Source organism: Pan troglodytes, chromosome 4, assembly GCF_028858775.2.
Source record: "Pan troglodytes isolate AG18354 chromosome 4, NHGRI_mPanTro3-v2.0_pri, whole genome shotgun sequence".
In the NCBI taxonomy this organism is placed as follows: Eukaryota; Metazoa; Chordata; class Mammalia; order Primates; family Hominidae; genus Pan; species Pan troglodytes.
The window spans coordinates 21,058,562-21,082,956 of NC_072402.2; the positions used below are offsets into that span (position 1 = coordinate 21,058,562).

At 36.4% G+C, this 24,395-nt stretch overlaps 1 protein-coding gene across 27 annotated transcripts in view; it reads left to right on the top strand.

Annotated features, from left to right (window-relative positions):
- Positions 1 to 24,395, top strand: part of MCTP1 (multiple C2 and transmembrane domain containing 1) — a 595,843-nt gene that overhangs the window by 219,713 nt on the left and 351,735 nt on the right. For 11 of the 27 annotated variants that reach the window (XM_016954527.4, XM_054684987.2, XM_054684988.2 and 8 more), the window contains exon 1: positions 2,505 to 2,965. The exons of 14 other annotated variants lie outside the window; for them this stretch is intronic. In XM_016954527.4, the coding sequence (XP_016810016.1) occupies positions 2,909 to 2,965 (57 nt within the window). In that variant the 5' untranslated portion in view covers positions 2,505 to 2,908. Of the gene's footprint in view, positions 1 to 2,504; positions 2,966 to 11,795; positions 11,841 to 24,395 lie in introns of those variants that run through there. 2 more of the 27 variants (XM_054684992.2, XM_063810241.1) reach the window with 2 other exon arrangements.

The window sequence follows — 24,395 nt, forward strand, 5'->3', positions numbered from 1 at the left end:
TAGATAACCTGATTCTTTAAAAGAAAATACTTGGAACCAACCCAAATGTCCAACAATGACAGACTGGATTAAGAAAATGTGGCACATATACACCATGGAATACTATGCAGCCATAAAAAATGATGAGTTCATGTCCTTTGTAGGGACATGGATGAAATTGGAAATCATCATTCTCAGTAAACTGTCGCAAGAACAAAAAACAAAACACCGCATATTCTCACTCATAGGTGGGAATTGAACAATGAGATCACATGGACACAGGAAGGGGAATATCACACTCTGGGGACTGTTGTGGGGTGGGGGGAGGGGGGAGGGATAGCATCGGGAGATATACCTAATGCTAGATGACGAGTTAGTGGGTGCAGCGCACCAGCATGGCACATGTATACGTATGTAACTAACCTGCACAATGTGCACATGTACCCTAAAACTTAAAGTATAATAAAAAAAAGGAAAAAAAAAAAGAAAAGAAAATAACTAGATAGTATTCCTTAGTATGATTAACCCATTATTTATTTAACGCTTCCACTGTTTATGGCTCCTTGCATGGTTTCCTGTTTTGACTACTGTAATTCTCCAGTGAACATTCCAGTATATTCATCATTGCAGTAGAGGGCAAATGTGACTTAATGCATAACAGTATCTGGTAATTACAGTAGTATTATCAGGAATCTGCCTTTCACGTATTTGGCTTTGTTTTTCTCTTCATCAGCCTCATTTTTAGGCAACCTCTTTTAGATAATTTTTAGACAACCACTTTTAGACAATGTGGTAGCAGATACAACAACCAGCAGTTCTACTCTTAACATTCTACAAACTTAACCTCTTTCTCAATGTTAGCAAAAGTGGAGAGGTTGGCATGCTTACTAGACCAGCGTGGGTCACATGCCCATCCTTGACCCCTGCGTTGTAGCTCTGTGCATAGTATGCATTGATTTTATGTTTTTGTAAATAGGAGATAAATAGACATCCTAATAGTGTCCAAATTTACATCACTGGGATTAAAGTGTTCTAAGTATTTGCTAGAGTAATGAAATAAGTATGTTGTTTCATAGCATTGCATATGAGAATGAAACATGTTATACATGGAAGATCATTAATATTCTAAAAAGTGGACAATTTCTCAATTCAAGAAAGTGTTGCCCAGTGTATTTGCTGGAAATTCAGTGATATGAGAAACACATTTCTTAATTTTATATTATTTGCCAAACCATAGCAAAAAATCCATATTTTATTCATTTATTAAATAATTTTTTGATTAAATTCTGCTATGTATTGATGACCATGTCAATAGCCTCTTGAAACAAAATTCCTGCCCTCGGGTTTCTTACATTCTTGTTAGAGACCACAGACTATAAATAGGTAAACAAATGAATAAAGAAGAACATTTCAAACTGTGATGTACTATAAAGGAAATGAAAAAGATCATCCGATAGAAAGTAATTGGAGAAGGTTACTTCAGGGAAGGTAGTCAGGGAAGACCTTCCTAAATGTTCTGAAAAGAGAATATTTGAACCACCACCTGAAGACTGAAAATGAGCCTTGAACCCTAGGCCTATGCTATTCAATATGGTAGCCACTAGCCATGTGTGGCTATTGAACACTTGCATATAGCTAGCTCAAGTGGAAATGTAACACAAGTGCAAAAAATACACTAGGTCTCCAACACTAGTACCAAAATGATAAAATATTTAATAATTTTATAATGATTACATATTGAAATGATTATGTTTTAGACATACTAGGGTAACCATTACTAAAATTAATGTTTCTTTACTTTTTTAATGTGACTACTAAAATATTTTAAATTACATATATGCTTCACCTTATATGTCTATTTAACAGCCCTGTTCTAGTTAGTTTCAGCCTACTTACTGTTATTAACATGGGCTTTTTCAGCTTTTTTTCCTTGATGAGGCTGATGGCAAGTGAATTTATGTAGTAGACTTTTCTCCAAGCATCTATGTCTATAATATTTATTGACCGAGGTATCTAAATATAATAATACAATATTTGATCAAGCTTAATACAGCTCAGGGTTAAGGGATAACATGTGGTGGAGAAAGCATGTAAAATTGCCACATTTACTAGAGGAGTTGTATCATTAGTCATGTTCCTTTAGAAGGGCTCACAAAACAGACAAAAGGGGACCCTGAGTTGGTGAGGTAGGCAGAGCTAGAAGCACAAGGTAATGACACCGTAGGAAAGGATTTCTGTGGGAAACAGCAACAGCAAAGCACGAAGATCTCTTTCCATTCTCTACTTAGTGAAGGAGATTCTATTGTGTTGTAAAGCATGCCACTTCTTGCATGTTAAAATGGAATTTTTTTCTACACATTGTTTTTATACCGATGGGAATGTTTGTGACTTTAGTGTTCCTTTTTTTTTTTTAGATGTCTTTCTGGGAGATGTTGGCAAGTTCTCACATCCTTAATAACATTAAATTAATTCACTGCAGAGAACAAGCAGAATAGTTTTCTTTGTGCAGTGTTGTTATTCTCATTTCCTGTTGTGGCTTTTGCCATGAGGAAGAGGTTGACTACTAACACTGCATGTTTGATTTAGCAGGTGAAGTTTTTAGTATTTAATGTGAGTATTTTAGAACCCCAGATATGATGTTTGTTATGTAATCTGTACTAACAGTTTTGCAATGGGAAACTCTTCCCTTACTGGTTTGAGAGTTGAGTCATATCCTGTGAATCTAAAGCTACGTTATTTAAACATCACGGGTTCTTCTTACTTTCATTCCAAGTCGCTGCTGTGCAGAGCAGCAAGTGCTCCGTGCAGGGCTGTTGCTATCACTTGGAGGTGAACAGCCTCTTTTGCCGGTATTCAGTGAAGAAAGGCAAGTCTAAATATGCAGTTCTCTCACTGGAGTGAAAGATGTTTTGTTCATTTCTAATCAACTATGCTAGACAGCTGCAAGCTGAAAAGTGCCTGCAATTTGCCATTAATTTGTAATAAGGTAAGTAACATATTTTGGTTTACTCACTGGACTGTGGTAGCCTTAAATTAATGTGGCAGTTTAGGTATATGATTGTTCCTTAGAAAAATGCCTTCTCACGGGGTATTGAAGGTTGCATTTGAGATTCTAATACAGATAATTTTTAATTTACAGTATAACCTACTTGTGAGATACGTAGTGTAATACATTGATATTCCTTTTATGATCATTTTTTATGAAAAATATAGTGCCTGAGAAATGGAAACATTGTGGTAGCTTTATATTGGTTTTGTTTTGTTTTGTTTTCTTGAAGGATTTAGTAGTTACCAGGTTCTTAGTTTCTTATATTTCTTTTGCTACCCTATGATCTCAGTTAAAGGTGAAACATATATCAGATTTATATGATTATCTTTGAATAATTATAGCTCAATCATTATATTTTTCAATTGAAATAAAAAGTAGTCTTAGTAATTATTAGAAAGTTTAAAGTGGAAAATTAGTGAAAGCCTCTGGACCTTTCATATTTGGCTTTCTATTTAAGTGAAAGACTAGCATACTTAGAAACTTCTGATTATTCTGTTTGTTTTAAAATTGTATGAGCTTGTTTATCACTGCCTACTTTCTCACTTGCTGTTGGAGGCAGTCATACAAATTGCATGGCTAGAGAAATCTGTGGATAGAGAATGAATGAGAGGTTTATTTTTCGAATTCTGTAAGCTTGCTTAAAGCTAATTCAAAGGTTGGGTGACACAGGAATGTTGTCTTGGCTTCATATTGGTTGAAGCAATAACATCAAATCAGTGTTTAAAGTGGTATTGGGTATCCACAGAACTTTGCATACTCATATTTAAGGCCTTTAAATTCCTTTCAGCTAGAAAAGGTTAATTTGATTTCGAGAGCTATAACTGAATTAGTAAGATATTAACGACTTGAGGTTTTCAAAAATGTGTCTACTAACGGTTGGCATTATGAATACTTTCGTACTTCTTAATTGACTTACTATCATGCTTGGAGATTGTTTCATTATTTCAACTTCCAAACATATTTGAAGACAGTATTTAAAATTGGAGAATACTGTATTCCAAATTGGAGAATACTGCTTCCTTTGCAGGTTTTTTGGTCTAGTTTGATGGAGCATGGATTTGTGGAATGATTATCAAAATGTAACATCTGACTTTTGCAATTTCTTAGCTATTGCCACAGGACAAATGTCCAAATCCTTACTCTGGGAAGTGAGCCATAAAAGTACACATGCCTAAAGGACAGGGGTAGATTTTGTATCTTTCAGAATTGGAGGTGGTATGGTAGATTGTTTTGATACACTGTATTTGTTGAAAGTGGTTAGCAAAAAGAGATTCCTCCAAAGCTTATCTTTGAAAAAGAGAAAAGAAAAATGTAAACAACCAATGAACTTCCAACCCTTTCTGTTAGAATTGATCTGCTATTTTATATTTATATAACTGTACTCTTTTTTAGGCTATGAGAAGAGAAAAAAGATGACTTTTCACAATTAGAGAAGTTAATGACTTATGTCCTACTAGACCAGTGAACATGATAGATTTGAAAACAAAACTTCGCTTTAAAACCTCTTAACTCTTAAGATTTAGAAGACAATTAATTAAAAGTTTTCTTGTGCTGGTGATATTAATAAAAGTTATTCCTTCTAAAAATTCAAAACATGATCACCATTTATTTTAATAAAAAATATAACTGTTATGAAAAGTGTATGCTATCTTCATATCCTGTGCTGCAATGTATAGTTTCAAGAGATAAGTGGAATTTATCATCATGCTATCTTATGAATAAATCCTAGCTCTGCTTTGTAATAAAGTTCATGTTTGCTTTGATTCCAAGAACTATACAAATCAGCTATATGACCATTAAGAGATGAAGGTAAACAGATGGAATTAATAGGCATATATCTTTTAAAATTTTTGCTAAATATAAATGCAGTGAGATAGCATGTGGTCTACGTGACAAAACCCTGGGCTATAGGAGTGCAGTGGGAAGAATCAACACTTCTTTGTAATATCAGAGAAAACCTCTAGTTTTGGAGGTGACAATGAAGCCCTTGTCTTCTTTTGATTTTGTTTTTCTATCTACAGAGTTTGGAAACACTGTAATGCTAGATGACAGTCCCATACTTCCCATAGGTCCTTAGTATATGTTAGTGATCCTGTGAACATTAAGGTAGATGAAGCATTTTGAACTCACCAGGAGAGTCTGTTGTTATAAGTGCTGAGATTTGTAATGCTTATCCCCCCTGAAATAAACCCAAGTAGGAAAGCTATGGAGATGGTTTGTTGGGTTTTAATTCCATCTTAATTTAGTTGAGATACTCAAATTAGTCATTTAGTCTCCCTTTGCTTGAGTCATTTCACTAGTGGGATAGGATTAGTAGTATTTATTCGCGGCAATTTACAGCATACTGAAATATAACAAATCAAGTTCCAAATCTCACTCTACAGGGATTTCTCTCCAAGATGAAAATAATAATAATGCCTAGCATTTAAATCAGACTGTATAATAACTATTTATGAACTATCTGTTTTTCTTACAGCAACTTTATTAGGTATGGGTTCTATTATTATTATTATTATTCCCTTTTTATGATGGAGACACTGAAGTACAAGGAAATTAAATGACTTATTCCTGACATCACACAATTAGTAGTAGAATGACCGGAATTGAACCTAGGTAGGCTGCAGAACCAAGATGCTTAATTACATTCTATGCCACCTTCTGTTAGAATCCTTTGGTCTTAGTAATTTGAAATGACTGCTATAAAGTACTACAGAGAGGAAAATATGTCTTTTTAATGTTACTACATTTAATCATTTTAATGACTGCAACATTCTTATTCTTAGTGAAACCCAGGCCTTTGTGAACCAGAAATATGCTGAAGTTGCTCGTGAATTTACATAAGATGGGGGCTTTTATTAACGCAAAATATGTCTGGAATGAGCATACATAACTGAGAGCTCTCCTAGGTGATCATAGTCTTTGGTGATACAACAAGGTTTCCCTTTTTTGTTGTTGTTTTTGATGTGCAGGTGGGGCAGAAACAATTTTCAGTCTATATTTAGTTATCTGATACAGTCCCAGGAAAGCTTTAGGGAATTTTGTGTTTTGATAGAAGATTAATGTAATGTCTGCCTTTTTTCTGTTCATTCCCTAAACATTTCCTGGTGAAAGTCATCATTTGGGAAGGAGCACATTGAACGAATTGTAGAATGGAGAAGTTTAGGTCTGTTATACAACTAGGTCCATTTTGATTTGCTTTCCCCAGAGACTCCACAAATTATCTTTGAAATTCTTGGGTAACTTTCAAACCTTCATGTTTCCTCGGGTCTTGCAAACAAGATGGAGGGATGGATGTATGCATGGATGAATGGATGGATGGATGGATGGATGGATGGATGGATGGATGGATGGATAGACAGATACATGGATGGATGGATGGATGGATGGATGGATGGATGGATGGACAGATACATGGATGGATGGATGGATGACAGGGATAAATGAAGGTGTTCCCATATCTGTTGAGTCATGACTCATGTACCTGACACTGGATTGGGACCAGACTACAGAATGTGGGCCCAGAGGAATGATGTATGAGATGTGAAAGAGTTTTCCTAAATTCATCTCATATTTTGTTGTCTGATAGTTTTCAATGTGGAATGAACATAGCTATAAGCCATTTCTTGCCACAAGCCTTTCCTCCTATTTCATGTTAGTTTTTAAAATTATATATAATGAACTGGCCAGGCGCAGTGGCTCACGCCTGTAATCCCAGCACTTTGGGAGGCCGAGGTGGGCGGATCACGAGGTCAGGAGATCGAGACCATCTTGGCTAACACAGTGAAAACCTGTCTCTACTAAAAATGCAAACAATTAGCTGGGCGTGGTGGCGAGCGCCTGTAGTCCCAGCTACTCGGCAGGCTGAGGCAGGAGAATGGCGTGAACCCAGGAAGTGGAGCTTGCAGTGAGCCGAGATTGCGCCACTGCACTCCAGCCTGGGCGACAGAGTGGGACTCCGTCTCAAAAAAAAAAAAAGTGTATATAATGAACCATAATTGCTTACTTCCTTGATTCAAAAGCTAAATGTGTGCAGACATATACATATATATTTATACACATTATTCATATGCAGAGAAAAAAAGAGACAGATAGAGGTGGGATAAAATTAAAAGGTCAAAATAAATTTGAACACCTAAATTAATGAGAATTGTTAAACTTTGACTATTTTATAATTTATTATGAAGAAAATAACCAAGATGCAGAAGAAACAATCATGGCAGAATATCAAAAAAGAAAGGTACTCTTAAGATCATTTTTAAATGCTTGTTTACAAAAGTATATAGCATCTCTTTTCATTTTGGAATGGGAGCTTTCTTCCCCACAATATTTCATTAGAGAACTCAAACTAAGAAGTCTGGGAATCAAAATTTATTTGGCACAATTAGTCAATTGTGAGTGATCATTTCCAAAATAAGGAAGGTGACTAAAGGCTTGAGTTAGGAAATTCTGCAAGTTTCAGAGATGGTATTAAGATGTTATTGTTTCAAGTTTACAAGGCGGGGAGGGAATACAGAAAATATTTTCCTGTAAAAATACTTGATCAAGCACAACTAAATAGGGTGAAAAGTTTTAAACAATGGAAACAACTGTACTGGGAAAATTACACATTTGGCTTTGACCCAAAGGAGTCATTAAAAACAAAAAGAAAAAAGAAAAAAACCAATTATTGTATAGATTTTTCCCCCACCCCTAAACAAAATAGCATATTTTCACGGTTTGAGGACATTCTATTACTTTATGTACAGATGCGTTGTGTTATTTGAAATACATTTGATTTCTGTGGCTCACTGTTTTCTGGTGGTGATTTCCCTCGCTTAGAAATAGCGTGTTCTAAGTCAGCAATCAGTGGACAGCATTACCCTGGCCCACTGGAAACCTTAACTCCATGTAACTGCAGTCTGAGACTCAGTTTCAACATTCGTCAATGAAGGACTCGTTCTCATATTTCCCAACAGTCTTTGAACTATTTTAAGATAGGGATTCCTTTTTTTTTTTTTTTCCTTTTTCAGCTTAATGGTTCCTGTGAATCTTGAAATCAATTCTGAAACAATTACTTCTAAGTTTAATCCACCTGGAAAATTTTCACTAAGCTCATACCTGGAGTTTGAAAAATGCTATGCTTAATGTAAACAAATGAATGTTCATGGCAAATGTGTACAGTAGTCATTGCCCCTTTATCTACAGTTTTGCTTTTCAAGGTTTCAGTTACCCATGGTACTGTATGATATTTTGAGAGACAGAGAGAGAGGCCACATTCATATAACTTTTATCATAATATATCATTATAATTTTCTATTTTATTATTGTTACTGTTAATCTCTTACTGTGCCTAATTGATAAGTTAAACTTTATCATAGGTATATATGTATAGAAAAAATAGCATATATAGGGTTCAGTACAATCCAGTGTTTCAGGTGTCCACTGGGGGTGTTCTAACATATTTCCTGAGGACAAGGGGACCACTGTACTTTAAATGTGTAAATAGCTGCAAAGAATCATTAATACACCAGACAGAGGAAGTCTCTGTAGCCTTATTACTGGTTTTAAATTATTGAAAAATAACACAGCATATGAATATTCAAGAGTTTTTGAAAGCTATATAACAATTCCACAAGTATCCAGATTACCACTAGGAAGCCACTGATAATGGGAATAGTCACTTCTGAGAGAAAGTGTTAAGAAAGTTATTGTTTCAAGTTTTCTAAGGGGTAGAAACAAAGATAAAACTTTTACGTAAAATTATCTGATCAAATATAACTAAATAAGGTAAAAATATACACAAGTTTTAGACCACATGGCAGGAGCTTTAAAACAAAGAGCAGCGTCTCCATCTAGGTCTTTTTTTATATATCAGACATTAATTTTTTTTCAGAAATTAAGGACTGAAAACTATATTTGCTGCATTAAAATATTCTTCCCATTATATTCTGACCTCTTCCTCATTGCATCTATTATTTTTGCAAGTTTTCGTGAGAGATTATTTTTACATTTTACAATTTTAATTGAAGTTTTATAAACCAAAATTAAGGAGAAGGTTAACTAAAAACCAAACATCACTTTGATAAGTTAACTAAAAACCAAACATCATTATATAGAGAATAAAAGGGGAAGTTAACTTATATTTATAGGCTCAGAGAAGTCCTCTGTGAGAAAATGACTTTTAAGCTGAGACCAAGGATATGTAGAGTTACTTTTGGTTTCCCCGCTGTTTGAAAGTTTGTGAGGATTAGAGAAAATGTATGTAAAGTACCCAGCACAGCATCTGGCAGCACCAAAATTCTCCAGGAGATTCTGATCCAGCCTGTCTCCTAATCAGTGACTACGAAGCCAGCTGGTACCTCAGACAGAAGCTCTTGGGCTGCACGTGCTGCCTCAGGCTCCGGATCTGGTGTCATAGGTATGCCCAGGTTAGCTGAGGATCCCTGTGGCTACAGCCTTCCTGGTTAGCCTTCACAGTTAGCCTTCACAAGTATGCTCTGTATGTGAATTGCTGCTCAGATGTGCTTTGTTCAACATTTCTCTCCAGGGATGAACACCCTTCCTCTCGCTTCCCCTTTGTTCCAGTCCATTTGGCTTGGCTCTGATTTCCTGCTTCCTCATCTTGGGAATAGGTTCATCCCATGGTACCCTAATCCCACGGAACTTCCCTTGAACCAATACATTGCCACCTCCCCACTGAGAGATGCCGGCCTCTTCTCCCAACTCTCCCAACCACCTTAACCAAGTCAGCCCCTCCCACATAGTCCCTAGTTAAGATCAGAGTGAGCTTTATCTGCTTCTTAAACTTTGTTGTTCCTACCTCTGCAATCCCTCTTAGGCTATGGAACTACTGCGGGATGAATTCACCAAGCCGCAGCTGGGACTGCCTTTGTACTCCTCTCTCTAGACAGTCTGCCCCAGTCTCACACATGGCCAAAGTCTGGTAGGTAGTTGCTGAGTTCCTGAGTGTTGCTCTCTGGGCCAAGGCAGTACAGGGCAACTTCCCAAGGCAGAGCAGACAGGAGTAGTGCTTGTATTTGGATCAGACCACACTGGGCTTTGCTGAGAGGAACTGGGCCAGCATGCAGAATGGTTTTAAATGGACTGGGTTTGAAACAGTTCTCAGAGTGTTGAGAGCAATTATGAAGGAATCAGAGTGGCTGTGGATACTGAGAGGTTTGGAGGTCCCTAAAGGTATCCCCCAATCTGTACTGCAGAATTGGAACCCCATTGACAAGAAGAAGAGAACTAGAGGAGGCTGGAGCAGGTGTTGCACTCAAGTGCAAGGTGTTGCACTCAGCAGTGCTGAGGCTGCAGAAAGCAGGGACACTGCCAGCAGCAACACTGCAGCTCCTGCTCCTTCCTCAGAGGGTGAGAGGCAAGCTGGGCTCAGGGTAGCCTGACAGCAGATGTGGCCTGGGACTGTGGCCTAGTAGGCCTTCCATGGACCTGGTGCTGGTAGATGGGTAAGGAGAGAACCTAGATAACAACACAACAGAGTGCCTTGACAAGGGCGGGAAAATTCCAGACTCCACCACAGACAGGAAGATAGTTCTTCCCCTATTTTGCTTTCTAAAGTTTGTAATTTCCAAGCTGCAGGCAGCACTTACAGAAAGGGAGGGTCGGCCGGGCACGATGGCTCACACCTGTAATCCCAGCACTTTGGGAGGCTGAGGTGGGCAGATCACAAGGTCAGGAGATCAAGACCATCCTGGCTAACACGGTGAAACCCCGTCTCTACTAAAAATTAAAAAAAAAAAATAGCCAGGCATGGTAGTGGTTGCCTGTAGTCCCAGCTACTCAGGAGGCTGAGGCAGGAGAATGGCTTGAACCTGGGAGGCACAGCTTGCAGTGAGCAGAGATTGCGCCACTGCACTCCAGCCTGGGTGACAAAGCAAGACTTCGTCCCAAAAAAAAAAAAAAAAAGGGCGGGAGGGTCATTTGTTTTTGTGTCTGAAGCACCCCAACTTGACATCCCTGTGAGCCTAAGGACAAGGAGCTCAAAGAAGAGTGTGCTCTGAGAACGGGTGCCTTCGTTATACTTGTATGCTTTCTATTTTCACACGCATACATAGACAAGCATATCAGATTCTGCACCCTTGTGGGTAAGTCACCTGGCCTGTGTCATCAAAATGTAGCATATTTCTGTACACTGTATGTTATTCTGAAAAAAAAAATGCTATGCTCTCAAAGGCTGGGTTGACAAAGGAAAGGTGCTTGTAAGCAATTACTTTATTATGTTTGAATTACTTTATTATGTTTGATACAATAAACTTGGCTTCTGTCATGAAAGACCCCAATGAAAACTGTCATCTGCAAAGTTAGGAGTACATACAAATGTTTATGCTATGTAGATAGTTTATGGTCAATTTCACTCATCACTGTTTCCACTCCCTGACTTACCAATAATTTGACAGTCCTTGCAGCTGCATTGTAACTCACCATCACCCCACCCTTTGTTTCTGAGCAGTCGTAGTGGGTGAGGAGAAAAATAGGGCACATTTGAGAGAAAATATGTGGCTCTACAAAAGACAAGCACATTTCTTTGGCTGTCATAATTAGCTATGAAAATTAAGATTGAGAACATCTGTTTTAATTATGTATGTAGCACAGGCTGTTCTGTTGTTTCACAGCTTCTCTCAGGAAAGGAAAAAAAAAAAAGATACCTGCTCACAATCTTCCCCTGGAACTAAGCCTAATTTGCTTTTAGCTATAAAAAACTACTATTGGTATTAAATAATGTCCCTAGGTACAATATTACGTAAAATTTTTATAATTTCTTTGGCAGACCCTGTATGGTAAGATTGGAAAGGACAGACTAAATGCAGTAAACGTAAGTTTCAAAGTGGAAATGACTGACAAAGTGTGTTAGCTCGGTGTTTAATTAGGCATAAAAGCTTTGTTTTTTGACCCAATTGTGAAAACCATAGTAATGCAAACCGACATGGAGAAAGCTACTGGGAACAGCAAAGGAAATGGAAGTGAACTAAGTAGAAAACAGATCCCTGCCAATCAGGTCCTTGACGGCTTAAAACATTTACTGTTCTCCAAGTGTCCCAGAGTGTTAGACACTATAGAAAATTAACCCATAAAGCTGCAAGGTATCTTCACATCTGTTATCTGCCTCTGAGGAAGTTGACGTATTAGACTAGACTGTCCCTGGGTTTTGGTTTTGTTTTGTTTTCATTTCCTTTTTAAAAATAATTGTGATCAGATTCCTATATTTACTGTCTGTTGGAATTAAGTATTTTACCCTTCTATTAACATATCTTCATACCCCACCAACTCTGACTCTCTTTCTCTGTCTCCTCTCTTCTCTCTATCTCTCTCTTTCTCCTCTGTGAATCAAATCTATTTTCTCTCATTGGATATTTCTTAGAGAAAACCCTACCCAAGACATTATCTTGCCCTTGAGAAATTTGGAGTCAAATGTGTCTTGGTTCATGTTCTATTCTTGCTGAATAAAGTATTAATTTTAACTTGATTTAAATAGGATAATGATAAATTTAATAGAATAGAATAATTGCCTCTTTTTCTTTATCAAAAAAGAACGACCTTGTTGAAAGATCAAGTTAATTTAATGATTTATATTTCAAATTTAGTTTAAGAAATAGATTGTTTGACAGAGAGTGGAAAAGTGGTTACCAGAGACTGAGAGGAGGGTGCCAGAGGGATGGGGAAAGGGTCGATGTTGTACAAATTTTCAGTTAGGAGGAATAAGTTGTAGTGATCTATTGCACTGCATAGTGACATTAATAATAATGTATTGTATATTTCCAAATTGTCGAAGGAATAAATTTTTAATATTCTCACCACAAAAAAGATAAGTTAGTGAGGTGATGGAAAGCTTAGTTTGACTGAATCTTTCCACAGTGTATATGTAGATCTAAACATCACTGTGTATCCCATAAATACATACAATTATTATTCATCAATTAAACTAATTTTAAAAACATTGAAGTATGTTCTAACAAAATATATATTTAAAATATTTAAAAATATAAGTATATTTTATAGGTTAATAGTAAATGTATCTTAGTTTATTTCTGTTTAGAAATTGTATTTTTCTATTTATTCTTTTAATATATTAGTTGTAAATCCCTTTGGATTTTCTATAGAGACAATCTATGAATAATGCCAATTTTTTCATTTTTAAATCATTTATTTTCATGTTGTATTTTATTTTTGACACATAATTATTACACACATTTACGTGATAGAATGTGAGGTTTCATTACATGTATGCATTGTATAATGATCAAATCAGGGTAATTAGCTAATGCATAACCCCAAATATTTGTCACTTCTTTGTGGTGAGAACATTCAAAATCCCCTCCTTTCGATATTTTGAAATACATGATACATTATTGTTAATTATACTCACTCTGCTGTGCAATAGAATTCCAGAAGTTATTCCAGCTGTGTATAACTTTGTATCCATCGACCAGCCTCTTCCGTTCCCCCAACTCGCACCCCTCCCCAGCATCTGGTAACCACTATTCTACTCTCTACTTCAAGAGTCCCCCATCCCAGGCCTTGGATTGGTACCGGTCCATGGTCTCTCAGGAACGGGGCAGCACAGCAAGAGGTGAATGGTCAGTGAGGGAGCATTACCCCTAAGCTCCGCCTCCTGTCAGATCAACGGCGGCCTTAGATTCTCATAGAAGTGCGAACCCTATTGTGAACTGCGCATGTGAGGGATCTAGATCGCACATTATTTACGAGCATCTAATGCCTGATGATCTGAGGTGGAACAGGTTCATTTCAAAACCATCCCCGCTCCGCCCCCGGTCCCCACTGCACTTTCTATGGGATCAACTTTTTAGATTCCACACATAAGTGAGATCATGCAATATTTGTTTTTCTGTGTCTGACTTATTTTACTTAATATAATGCCCTCCAGGTTTGTCCATCTTGTCACAAATGACAGGATTTCATTCTTTTTTATAACTGAAAAGTATTCCATTATGTATGTATATATATTAAATTTTCTTTATAAGTTTATCTGTTGACGGACACTTAGGTTGATTTCATGTCTTGGCGATTGTAAATAGTACTGCAATAAACAGATATCCCTTTGACACACTGATTTCATTTCCTTTGGATATATACCCAGTAGTGGGATTGCTGGATCATATAATAGTTCTGTTTTTAACTTTTTGAGGAAACTCTGTACTGTTTTCTCTAATGGCTGTGCTAATTTACATTCCCATCAACAGTGTGTATGGGTTCTCATTTCTTCACATCCTTGCCAACACTGGTTATCTCTTGTCTTTTTGGTAATAGCCATTCTAACTGAAGTGAGATGATCTTATTGTAATTTTGATTTACATTCCCTTGATATTTAGTGATGTTGAGCATTTTTTCATATACTTGTTGATCATTTCTATGTCTTTTCAGGAAGATCTATTCAGGTCTTTTGTCATTTTTGAGTTTGATTATTTGGTTTCTTGTTACTAAGCTGTTTGAGTTCCTTCTACATTCTGGATATTAATCCCTTGTTAGTTATATACTTTGTAAACATTTTCTCCCGTTCAGTAGATTGTTCACTCTGTTGATGTTTGCATTGTTGTGCAGAGCTTTTTAGTTTGATGTAATCCCATTTCTTTATTTTTGCTTTTGTTGCTTGTGCTTTTGAGGTCTTATCCAAAAAACACTTGCCCACACCAATATAAAAAAGCATTTTTCTTATGTTGTCTTCTAGTAGTTTGGAATTTCCAGTCTTACATTTAAGACTTTAATCCATTTTCAGTTGATTTTTGTATATGCTGAGAAATTGGGGTCTAGTTTCATTCTTCTGCGTGTGGATACTCAATTTCCCAGCATCATTTATTGGAACATGTATTTTGTATTTTATCCATACTATGGTTAAAACCTCTAGAAAAATATTGAATTGAAGTGATGATAGTAGGTATCCTGTTCTTTTCTCAATCTCAAAGGAAAAGCTTTTAATGCTTTACCATAAAATACAAATATTTGTTAATTGCTTTTATCGGATTAAGAGAGTTCTCGTCTATCCCTGGCTTGCTAGATTTTCTTAAAATTAATGAGTATTGAATTCTATCAAATGTTTTCCCTATATCTTTTCAGATAATCATATAAATTTTGCCTTTAATCTACTAATTGATGAGTTACATTAATTGATTTTCTAACGGTAACCCATATTTTAATACATGGAATAAAACCATATTGTTCATACTGTTTTATCATTTATATATGTTTCTGGATTTAGTTTGCTAACATTTTGTTTGGAATATTTACATATATATTTGTAATTGAGATTTGCCAGTTTTTTTTTCTTTTCTTGCAATCTTCATGTCAAATTTTGATATTCAATTATTGGCCTTAAAGAATTAATGATACATTTTTATGCTACATAATAATTTGTATAATTTTGAAATGATTTCTTAGGTGTAGGAAGATTTTAACTACTGATAACAGTTCTTAATAATTAATTAATAATTTTAGTAATGTTCAAGTTTTCTAATTATTCTTGAAATAGTTGTAATAGTTATTTTCAGATGTATGTTCAGTTATATAAATTTTAAATGAATTGGCAAAATTTATCGTTTTTTGTACAAAATGCAGAAGCATTGAATTTTTAGCAGAAAAATGATATAATGTTCAGGGTTGTTACACAAGATCAGTTGGATCGGGGTGGAAAAAATAGAACTCTTCATAGGTCAGCTATTTAAATGGCACCTGCCAAATCATTTTTGAAGTGGTTATATGCAGCTTCATCAACATCTAAATCAGTTTGGAAAATTAATGAATACTTTATTAACTCTGTAAAATATCATTTTCTTCCAAGTGGTCTGTTGGTTTGGTTAATGGTCGATTCTGCATCAAAGGGAACTTCTATGGATCATCCATATCCCATTCTTACATGTTATACTGGTGCACCTATGGGCCTTTATCAGTGAGTGTACCCCAGAATTTCTCTGAGTAGAGTCCACTGCACCTCTGGTGGACCTCAAATATCCTCATGGACTGAGAACTCATCCAAAATACTATTAGATTATTGTTGTCCTTAGAGCCAAATAACTTGTAACTATATAGACATTTCATTTTTATGTCTACAAATGGGATATTTACTATTAATAGTATCCTACTAAGTGAGTTATTAAGGGTTACTAAAATTGGGTATTTGTAAATAAAGTTACCATTTCACCAGATTGTGAGTATACAAAATTAGTAGACTCCCAAGAAGTCCAGCTGTCACACCACAACTGGCAGCACTGCATAGCTCCTACTGTATACATGAGCACACAGAGAAAGAGTCTCCACGGATTTCTGGATTGAGGGTTGGTTATTGGTGTATCATTAGTGTCCATTTTAATTTTTAGTTTGGTTTAGATTGTAGTTGTCAGTTGCAGCTGTTCTTACATAAACTTTTGCCATTAGTTGTGCTTGATTATCAATTCGTTTCTAATGGATTGCTGTCAACCCTAAAGCATGTACTTGTATAAACAGTTCTTGGGAGCCTATAATTTTCCAATAGCTAGACTTTAAGACACGAATTATAGTTTGAATATGAACTATTCGTGCATTTAGTGCTAAAGCAGGTGTTTACATAATTTGATCCCACAGTAAGCTTTCATTGTTATCACACAGTCTTCCTTGTAATTCTATCTCCCTGCCTCCCACTGGAAGATGGGGATAAGGAGAATAGGATGGGTGTGGAATTATTTGACTTGTTATAATTGGGCTGAGGTAACAACTTTTGTGGATTACACTTTGGAGGACTCTAGGGGTAAATATTCTATAATAAAAAATGACCAGCCTAGGCAACATGGCAAAACCTCATCTCTACAAAAAAATACAAAAATTAGCCAGGTGTGGTGCTGCATGCCTGTAGTCCCAGCTACTGAGGTGGCTGAGGCAGAAGGATCTCTCGCATCCAGGGAGGTTAAAGCTGCAGTGAGCCAAGAATGCACCACTGCACTCCAGCCTAGATGATAGAATAAGACCCTGTCTGAATAAAGAGTGTGCTGGAGCGAACGTCCTGCATCAAACAATCCTTTTCTATCTTCTTTTTAAAAATGCAGATTAAATAAATGTTTCCTTGTGAGCTATCTCAAAAAGTAAGGCAAATCCTGGAATTAACTTCTGTGTTAACGTGTAACATTTTGGCTTTGGCTAAGAAGGAGAGAATTCTGCAGCTTACATGTTCTTTAAGAAAATGAATGGTCACATCACCACCATGGATTTGTTTACTGTAATAGAAACATTTCACAGGAGAGAGACATAGTACAATGAAGGGGAACTAGAAATGGAAATTAAAATTAAAAGATCCCTGAGTTCTGGTGTTTGAGGTTGGAAGGTTTGGCTTTCCCCGGCGCAGTCACATTCCACAAGATCACCATGTAAACATGCCTTCTTTTTTCATCTGTAGGAGAGCTAATTTCTCTATCAATGTTGGGGAAATTTGTTTTAAAAATTATTCAGAGAAAGTTTAATTTTAAAAGATCAGTTCCTGCCTGAGAGCAGTGGCTCACATCTGTATCCCCAGTACTTTGGGAGGCCGAGGCGGGAGGATCGCCTGAACACAGGAGTTCCAGACCAGCCTGGGCAACATAGGGAGACCCTATCTCTACAAAAAATAAAAAATTAGCTGGGCGTGGTGGCACATGCTTGTAGTCTCAGCTACTTGGGTGGCTGAGGTAGGAGGATCTCTTGAGCCCAGGGAGGTAGAAGCTGCAGTGAGCTATGATCATGCCACTGCAGTCCAGCCTGAGCCACAGAGCAAGACCCTATTTCAAAAAAAAACAAAACAACAACAAAAAAACAAAAAACAATAAAACAGAGATCAGTTCCTGGACCCAGCAATCATAAGAAAACATTGTCTGGATAATCGCCATCATTTGCAGTACACCTTGGAATGTATTTCTGTGTGCCTATTGAATGTGGGTGATTATTCTGGCTTGGAGGGTTGTAATCACTGAAATTAAATAATGCAGATACCAGAAGGATATGTGGGGACTGTTCAGTTCCTTCGCCCCAATCCCATGCTGAGGGGACTCTGGAATGCATTCAAAATACCATCCTCTTAATCTTATTGTGCTGCCTGTCTGATTTTCACATCTGTAAAGGAAGCTGAAGCTTAATGCAGGGAGGGAATTATAAAGCTCTTTTCCTTATAGCCTCAACTGGACTTCATACTGCTTGAACCAAAAAAATAGAGATACAGACACCAAGAGTTGAGAGTTAGAATAAAGTTTGGGGTGAAATAAGCCATAATACTTCAAGGCATTAAATGTGATGGGTTTTCCCAGCATCTAATTCTTTTTTACCAAAATATACATCTTTCAATAGAAAAATATAAAGAATGCACATAGATTCTCTTAAATCTTGCCTGAGTAAAGTTTTGATTCTATAAAGACATCAGAGGCTGAAAAAACTCAGTTATTGTAAAGAATTAAATAGTGTTGAATCAATACTATGACCAAATCCCATTCATTGATCGAATTAATGGAAATAATTCTTGAATTCAAATTTCATTTCTACCAATTGACTTGCTTTCCATTTTTAAGTTTGAAGTTGCTAACTACTAGCTTGGATAAGAACCATTACCTCTCTGAATCTCAAGTTCTTCCTCAGAAAACAGGGTTAGTACAGTGAAGAAGCACACAGGCTCCAGAGTCAGTCTGTAATCAAAGCCCAGGCCCCAACCCTTCACTTGTAGCTCTTTAACCTGAGGCATATTTGCCTGTGACTCAGTGTCCTCATGTATTGAGCAGTGATCACCATAAAACTGCATCCTGGTGCTGTCATGAGTTTCAGATGAGTCAGTGAATGTGAAGCACTTAACACAGTGCCTTCCACAAAAACATAATAAATATTAGTTATTAAAAACAACCCTTAAGGGGTTTGTGAAAATTGATATGAAAGTACATTGAAAACAAAAAAAACCATGTATAAAGACAATCTTTTTACTAATATGACTCGGGAAACTTACTCCATTTTTAATAACTCCTTTTTCAATTATTATGTTTTTCCCTTATTTATCTCTTTTGCTAGTAGTTATTCCCTCTGTGTGTTTATTTGGTTCCTTAAGTCTTTTCTTTGTCTGTATTTGGCATAAAAGAGAAAAAGAAAGATGTCATAGAGTCATAGGTTATACTCATGTCAATGCATCTCCCATGACCAGCATGTCCCCATCACAGCCACAGGGCATTGCCAGATGCTGAGAAGGACCAACAAAGGCCTAATGGCTTCATGGCTTCATGCCGGGAATTAAGAATGCAAAAAAAAAAAAAATGTACATTTGAGGACAGATTCTTTGTTATTTTCTTTTCTTTTCTTTTCTTTTCTTTTTTGTGGAGTGGCACGCTCTCTGCCCACTACAACCTCTGCCTTCCAGGTTGAAGCGATTTTCTCCTGCCTCAGCCTCCTGAGTAGCTGGGATTACAGGTGTGCACCACCACGCTTGGCTAATTTTTGTATTTTTAGTAGAGACAGGGTTTTGCCATATTGGCCAGGCTGTTCTTGAACTCCTAACCTCAGGTGATCCACCCACCTCAGCCTCCCAAAGTGCTGGGATTACAGGCGTGAGCCACCATGCCCGGCCAGATTCTTCTTTAAATTCTGTTTTAATATGTCATCTAAAATTCTGAGTGGAACAAAGTCAATTTAGATAGACTCATAAACTACCAACAGACGATGATAATTTTTTAGTTATTACAGAAAAGAAAAAGATTCATATTACTCCTTTCTTTGGTATATCTGCAAAAGTGGCCTTTTTTAAAAAAAACTTTTTTCATCTTCTCAAGTTTAGAAGTAAATTATGCTCTGCAAGGTGTTTACTAGAAGTTGGGATGCATCTTCCAACATGAATAATTTTATGAATGATGGCCAGCTTCCTAGGGAAGCCCATATCCTGTTTAACCCACTGATTTTCAAAAGTGTGCCGGGTTCTAACAGCTCTACAGAAGCTAGTCACCCAGAATGCCAGAACAGCCCTGCTAACACAGAGCCAGGTGCTTCCTTTCTTCACTTCCCCTGTAGCACAGATTATGTTCCCCTCTAGCTCCAGGTACCTGGAGTAGCTGTCCCAAAGAGGCAGAGATCTCATCTTGAGATGAGAAGAGTGTGCTCATGGCTCTGGAGACTATCATACTAAAGAGACCAGAGAGCTAGAGGGCAGGTGAGGTATAATCAAAGAATAGCCCCAGGCTTAGGATCTGTGACCTTCGAAAAACACTTATTTCCAAAATGACTCCTTGAATGTCTCTTTTCTGTCCCACCAAAGACCCTTGGGGCTGAGCTGCCTACTTTCCCATTCCATTACCTTAATTTCTTGCTTCTTATTGGGTTTCTCTCCATCCTGGGTTTATGGACTAGAACAGCATCTCAAGTTCCCTTTTCCCTTGCCTTAGAAAACATAGTTCCTTTTGAGAAAGTGTGAGGGGTTTTACTCAGTGATGAAAGAAAGCTGCCTAGAGATAGAAAGTATCCTACTTATGCTTCTCCTTCCCTCACCCATCCTATGACCACTGTCACCACCCTGCACATTTTCTTTTTCTTCTCCTCTCCTCTCTACTCTTCTCCTCTTATTTCTGATCTTGGGAAGATAAGGTTTCTAAGATATAACTAAGGGTATGAAACTGACTCAACTGAGATTTCTATGTACATTTCAGAGGATAGTCTTTTTTTTGTATTTGACCTGTTTTTCCTTCATTTTTTTTTTCAACTTTCATGTTAGATTCAGGGGTGCATGTGCAGGTTTATTACTTGGGTATATTGCATAATGCTGAGATTTGAGTACAAATCATCCCATTACCTAGGTAGTGAGCATAATATCCAATAGTTAGTTTTTCAACCTTTGCTCTCCTTCCTCTCTCCCCACTCTAGTAGTCCCCTGTTTCTATTGCTGCTACCATCTTTATGTCACTGAGTACCCACAGTTTAGCTCCAATTTATAAGTGACAACATGCAATACTTGGTTTTTTGTTCCTGGATTAATTCACTTAGGATAATGGCCACCAGCTGCATCCATGTTGCTGCAAAGGACATGATTACTTTCTGTTTTATAGTATATATATATATATATATATATGCCACATTTTCCTTATCCAATCCACCGTTGATAGGCACCTAGGTTGATTCTGTGTCTTTGTTATTGTGAATAGCACTGTGATGGACCTACAAGTGCATATATCATTATAGTAGAAAGATTTGTTTTCTTTTGGGGAATATACCCAGGAATGGGATTGCTGGGTTGAATGGTGGTTAAGAGGATAGTCTTAACTCAATTCTTGCATGTATATGCTTGTCACCAGAATGGCAAGAGCTTCTAAGTCCCTGGGCCTGGGTGAAAAGGGTGGTCCTGGACACAGGATCTGAGATGGGAGCTGGAGGCATTGTTGAGTAGACCCAGCTCTGGGGTCAAGGAATTGTGGATCTTTAAAAAGAGAATGTCAAACCCTAGAGCATATCATCGCTCTTTTTGTCCCCTGAAAACCCTGTTTGCAATTATCCCTTCAGTGAGGTAAAAGGAAAAAATTGTCCTGTGTAGCAGGAAGATCTACAATAATGAAAGGCACAGGAAGGGAGGAGAAAATTCTCACAATTTTCCCTCCATGGACACCTTTATCCATACCTCTTCCATTTATTTTTTCATTTAATTCTATGTTGAAGTGGCACAGTTTAAGTTTGTAGAAGGCTTAACAATTTCCAAAATGATTTCCCATACAGCGTTTCATTTGAACCCCGTAACAGTTCTGGAAAGTAGGCAATGGAGGGCTTAGAAGCATTGTTTCATTGAAGAAAGAGTCCAGAAAGATTGAGTTGCCAAAGGTCGTAAAGTGTGTGGTACAGACTCAGGACTGGAATTCACTTATTTCTTCACTCTTTTTCCTGCATATTAGAATTCTTCCTCATAATTCTGGTTTTGACTCATGGGATTAGCAAAAGTGCAATAATGTGAATCCATTTAAATGTTTTATGTTTTAAAAATCTATGCAACAGTTTACACAAAAGCAGGAATGTATTTTTCTGCAGTATTTCTTCTTTAACATTGTAATATCACATTAAATTCTAGCTTTGTTCCAAGAATCAATCATAAATAATTTATGTATTTGAATTATTGGGAAGGGTGTTAATAGACTAAGAGCAACAAGCTGAAGCATCAGCTATTTTATCCCATTAGAATATGAATAGCAAACTTAAGGCTATAAAAATTCCTGAGTTGAAAAGGATTTCAGTCAGAACACTGATTATCTTGAGAAGCCTGGTTAGGTTTTTTTTGTTGTTGTTGTTGTAATTTAATTAAAATAGGCCCAATTAATGGAAATAAAGTTAGTCTTTTATTATAAATAAGGCTTCAGTTGTTGGAATAAGTTCTATGAAATGGAGACGGAGAGTAAATGTTGTTCAGAGGATGCTTATCTAGGTCTCATCATGTCCACCATTAACCCCCATTCTTCCGGTTTGACATTTTGCGGATCATTGGTGTTCCACTGAGGTTGAAAAGAGGAAATATATGAAACAGAGCTCAGAGAGCTGCATTTGTCACTGCATTGACTGCTCTCGGAAAAATCTGGGTGCGAAATGCCATCTAAAGGTATTTACCAAGGTAAAGCTGGAGGTGAGCTTATAAAGGGAGACTATTCCTGTCCCAAATTATCAGGAAGTTTGGAAGCTATTTGCTGAATAAAACAGAATTATTGTCTTCTAAGAGGCAATCTTAATCACTATTTAAGTATTTTAAAATAATCTTGAGATGAATGAATTTCGGCTGAATGCCTTTCTTATTTGCTAAGTGGCTTGTGTGTACTATAACCAGATGTTAAATTTTTTAGTAAATTATATCTAATATGGAAAGTAAAGTGTATCTAATACTAATTCATAAAAACAAAAAATTATACTTACTGTCCTTTATGATTCCAAATGATTCATTTCCCCACTGCATTACACTGCAGGAAAAATAAGAATTTTCAAAATAAAAAGAACTTTTTTTCTCAAAATGGCTTGTACTGCCCATTTAAAGGTTTTTACATCCAGTCATTTCTGTGACATAATTTTGCTACTTTGGATGGTAGTTATGTTAATATTTTTATGATTTTTTTAAAGTACAGAAAACATAAAGTTTAACATACACCTCTGTTTCCATTCTCTATAATTAATGTTACTATTTTATATTTGCTTCTAATCTCATTTTTCCCCTGAAAATAGAATATAGATAAAATTAAAGACTCTATGGCTGTGAAGCTGGTATTTTTCAATCCCCTTTTAATCTTATATGAATATGTATATATCTATAAGCAAAACATAGTATATTTTTATTTATATAAATGAAATCATACTACATATTTCTCTAACTTTCTTTTCATACTCACTATTTGAGGGATCAATTCTTAGAAATACGTGTGTATTAGCATGTGTTTGTGTGTGTGTGTATTGGGATGAAGGAGTTCATTCTTTTTCAGGAAAATCCTGGAGCAAGACTTTGGGGGAATTTAGAAGGTGGTACTTCCCCCAGAGAACTGACGAGAGTAACATAACTAAGGTAGGAATTATTACCATCAAAGCAGGACACAAAATATGGACCACAATAATGGTACTGGAATACTCAGTGAGTCCACTATTCCACAAACAATGCAGAAATACACTTAGTAGAGACTCAGAGAGCAAAAGATCAGTTTCTGCACATCCCACTCACTATTAAGAAGTTAATAGCCTAAATGCTAAGATAAGGTGAAAATTACATCTATAGTATGAATTAATCCTTGATAATTCATTTAAGTCAGAATATCATTGTATCCATTGTTTTATATTTTAAAATGTCATTCAGATAGCCTACATTTTACCTAGATTATATACTTGTAAATCTTAGGTGGATAAGCAACCTGTGAAATATAATTTCAAAACCACTAAAATCTTAACTACCGTGATCTGATTACCCAGCACCTGTTTCTTAAGCATATTTCTACCCACCCTGTCTATATAAAGTTTCATGTTAGCAAGATATGCCTATAATGGGAGAATTGTGAAAGATGTATTAATGATATTTTAAGTATAAGCACTCTTCAAGTGGATGTATTAAGAGCTAATAATTTCCTCTAGTTAGAATATTAAATGTGTGGAAATTCAAGCCAACAAAGAACTCATTACATTCACTATTTTATAAAATATTCCAAGTCATGTATAATTTGCTTCTACTCTTTTGTTGCATAATACTTTTATATTTTGATTGGTGTCAAATATGTACTCTGAATTACATAGTGTGCATGTGTGGACAGATACATAGAAGTTTCTTATTTTTATCTTGCATAATTTATATTGCATTAAAAGTACATGTATAGCATACTAGCCTTAAGTCAAGTCAAAATATTGATTTTTATTATAGACGATCATGGTAGCTAATGTTTATTCATTGCTTATAAGC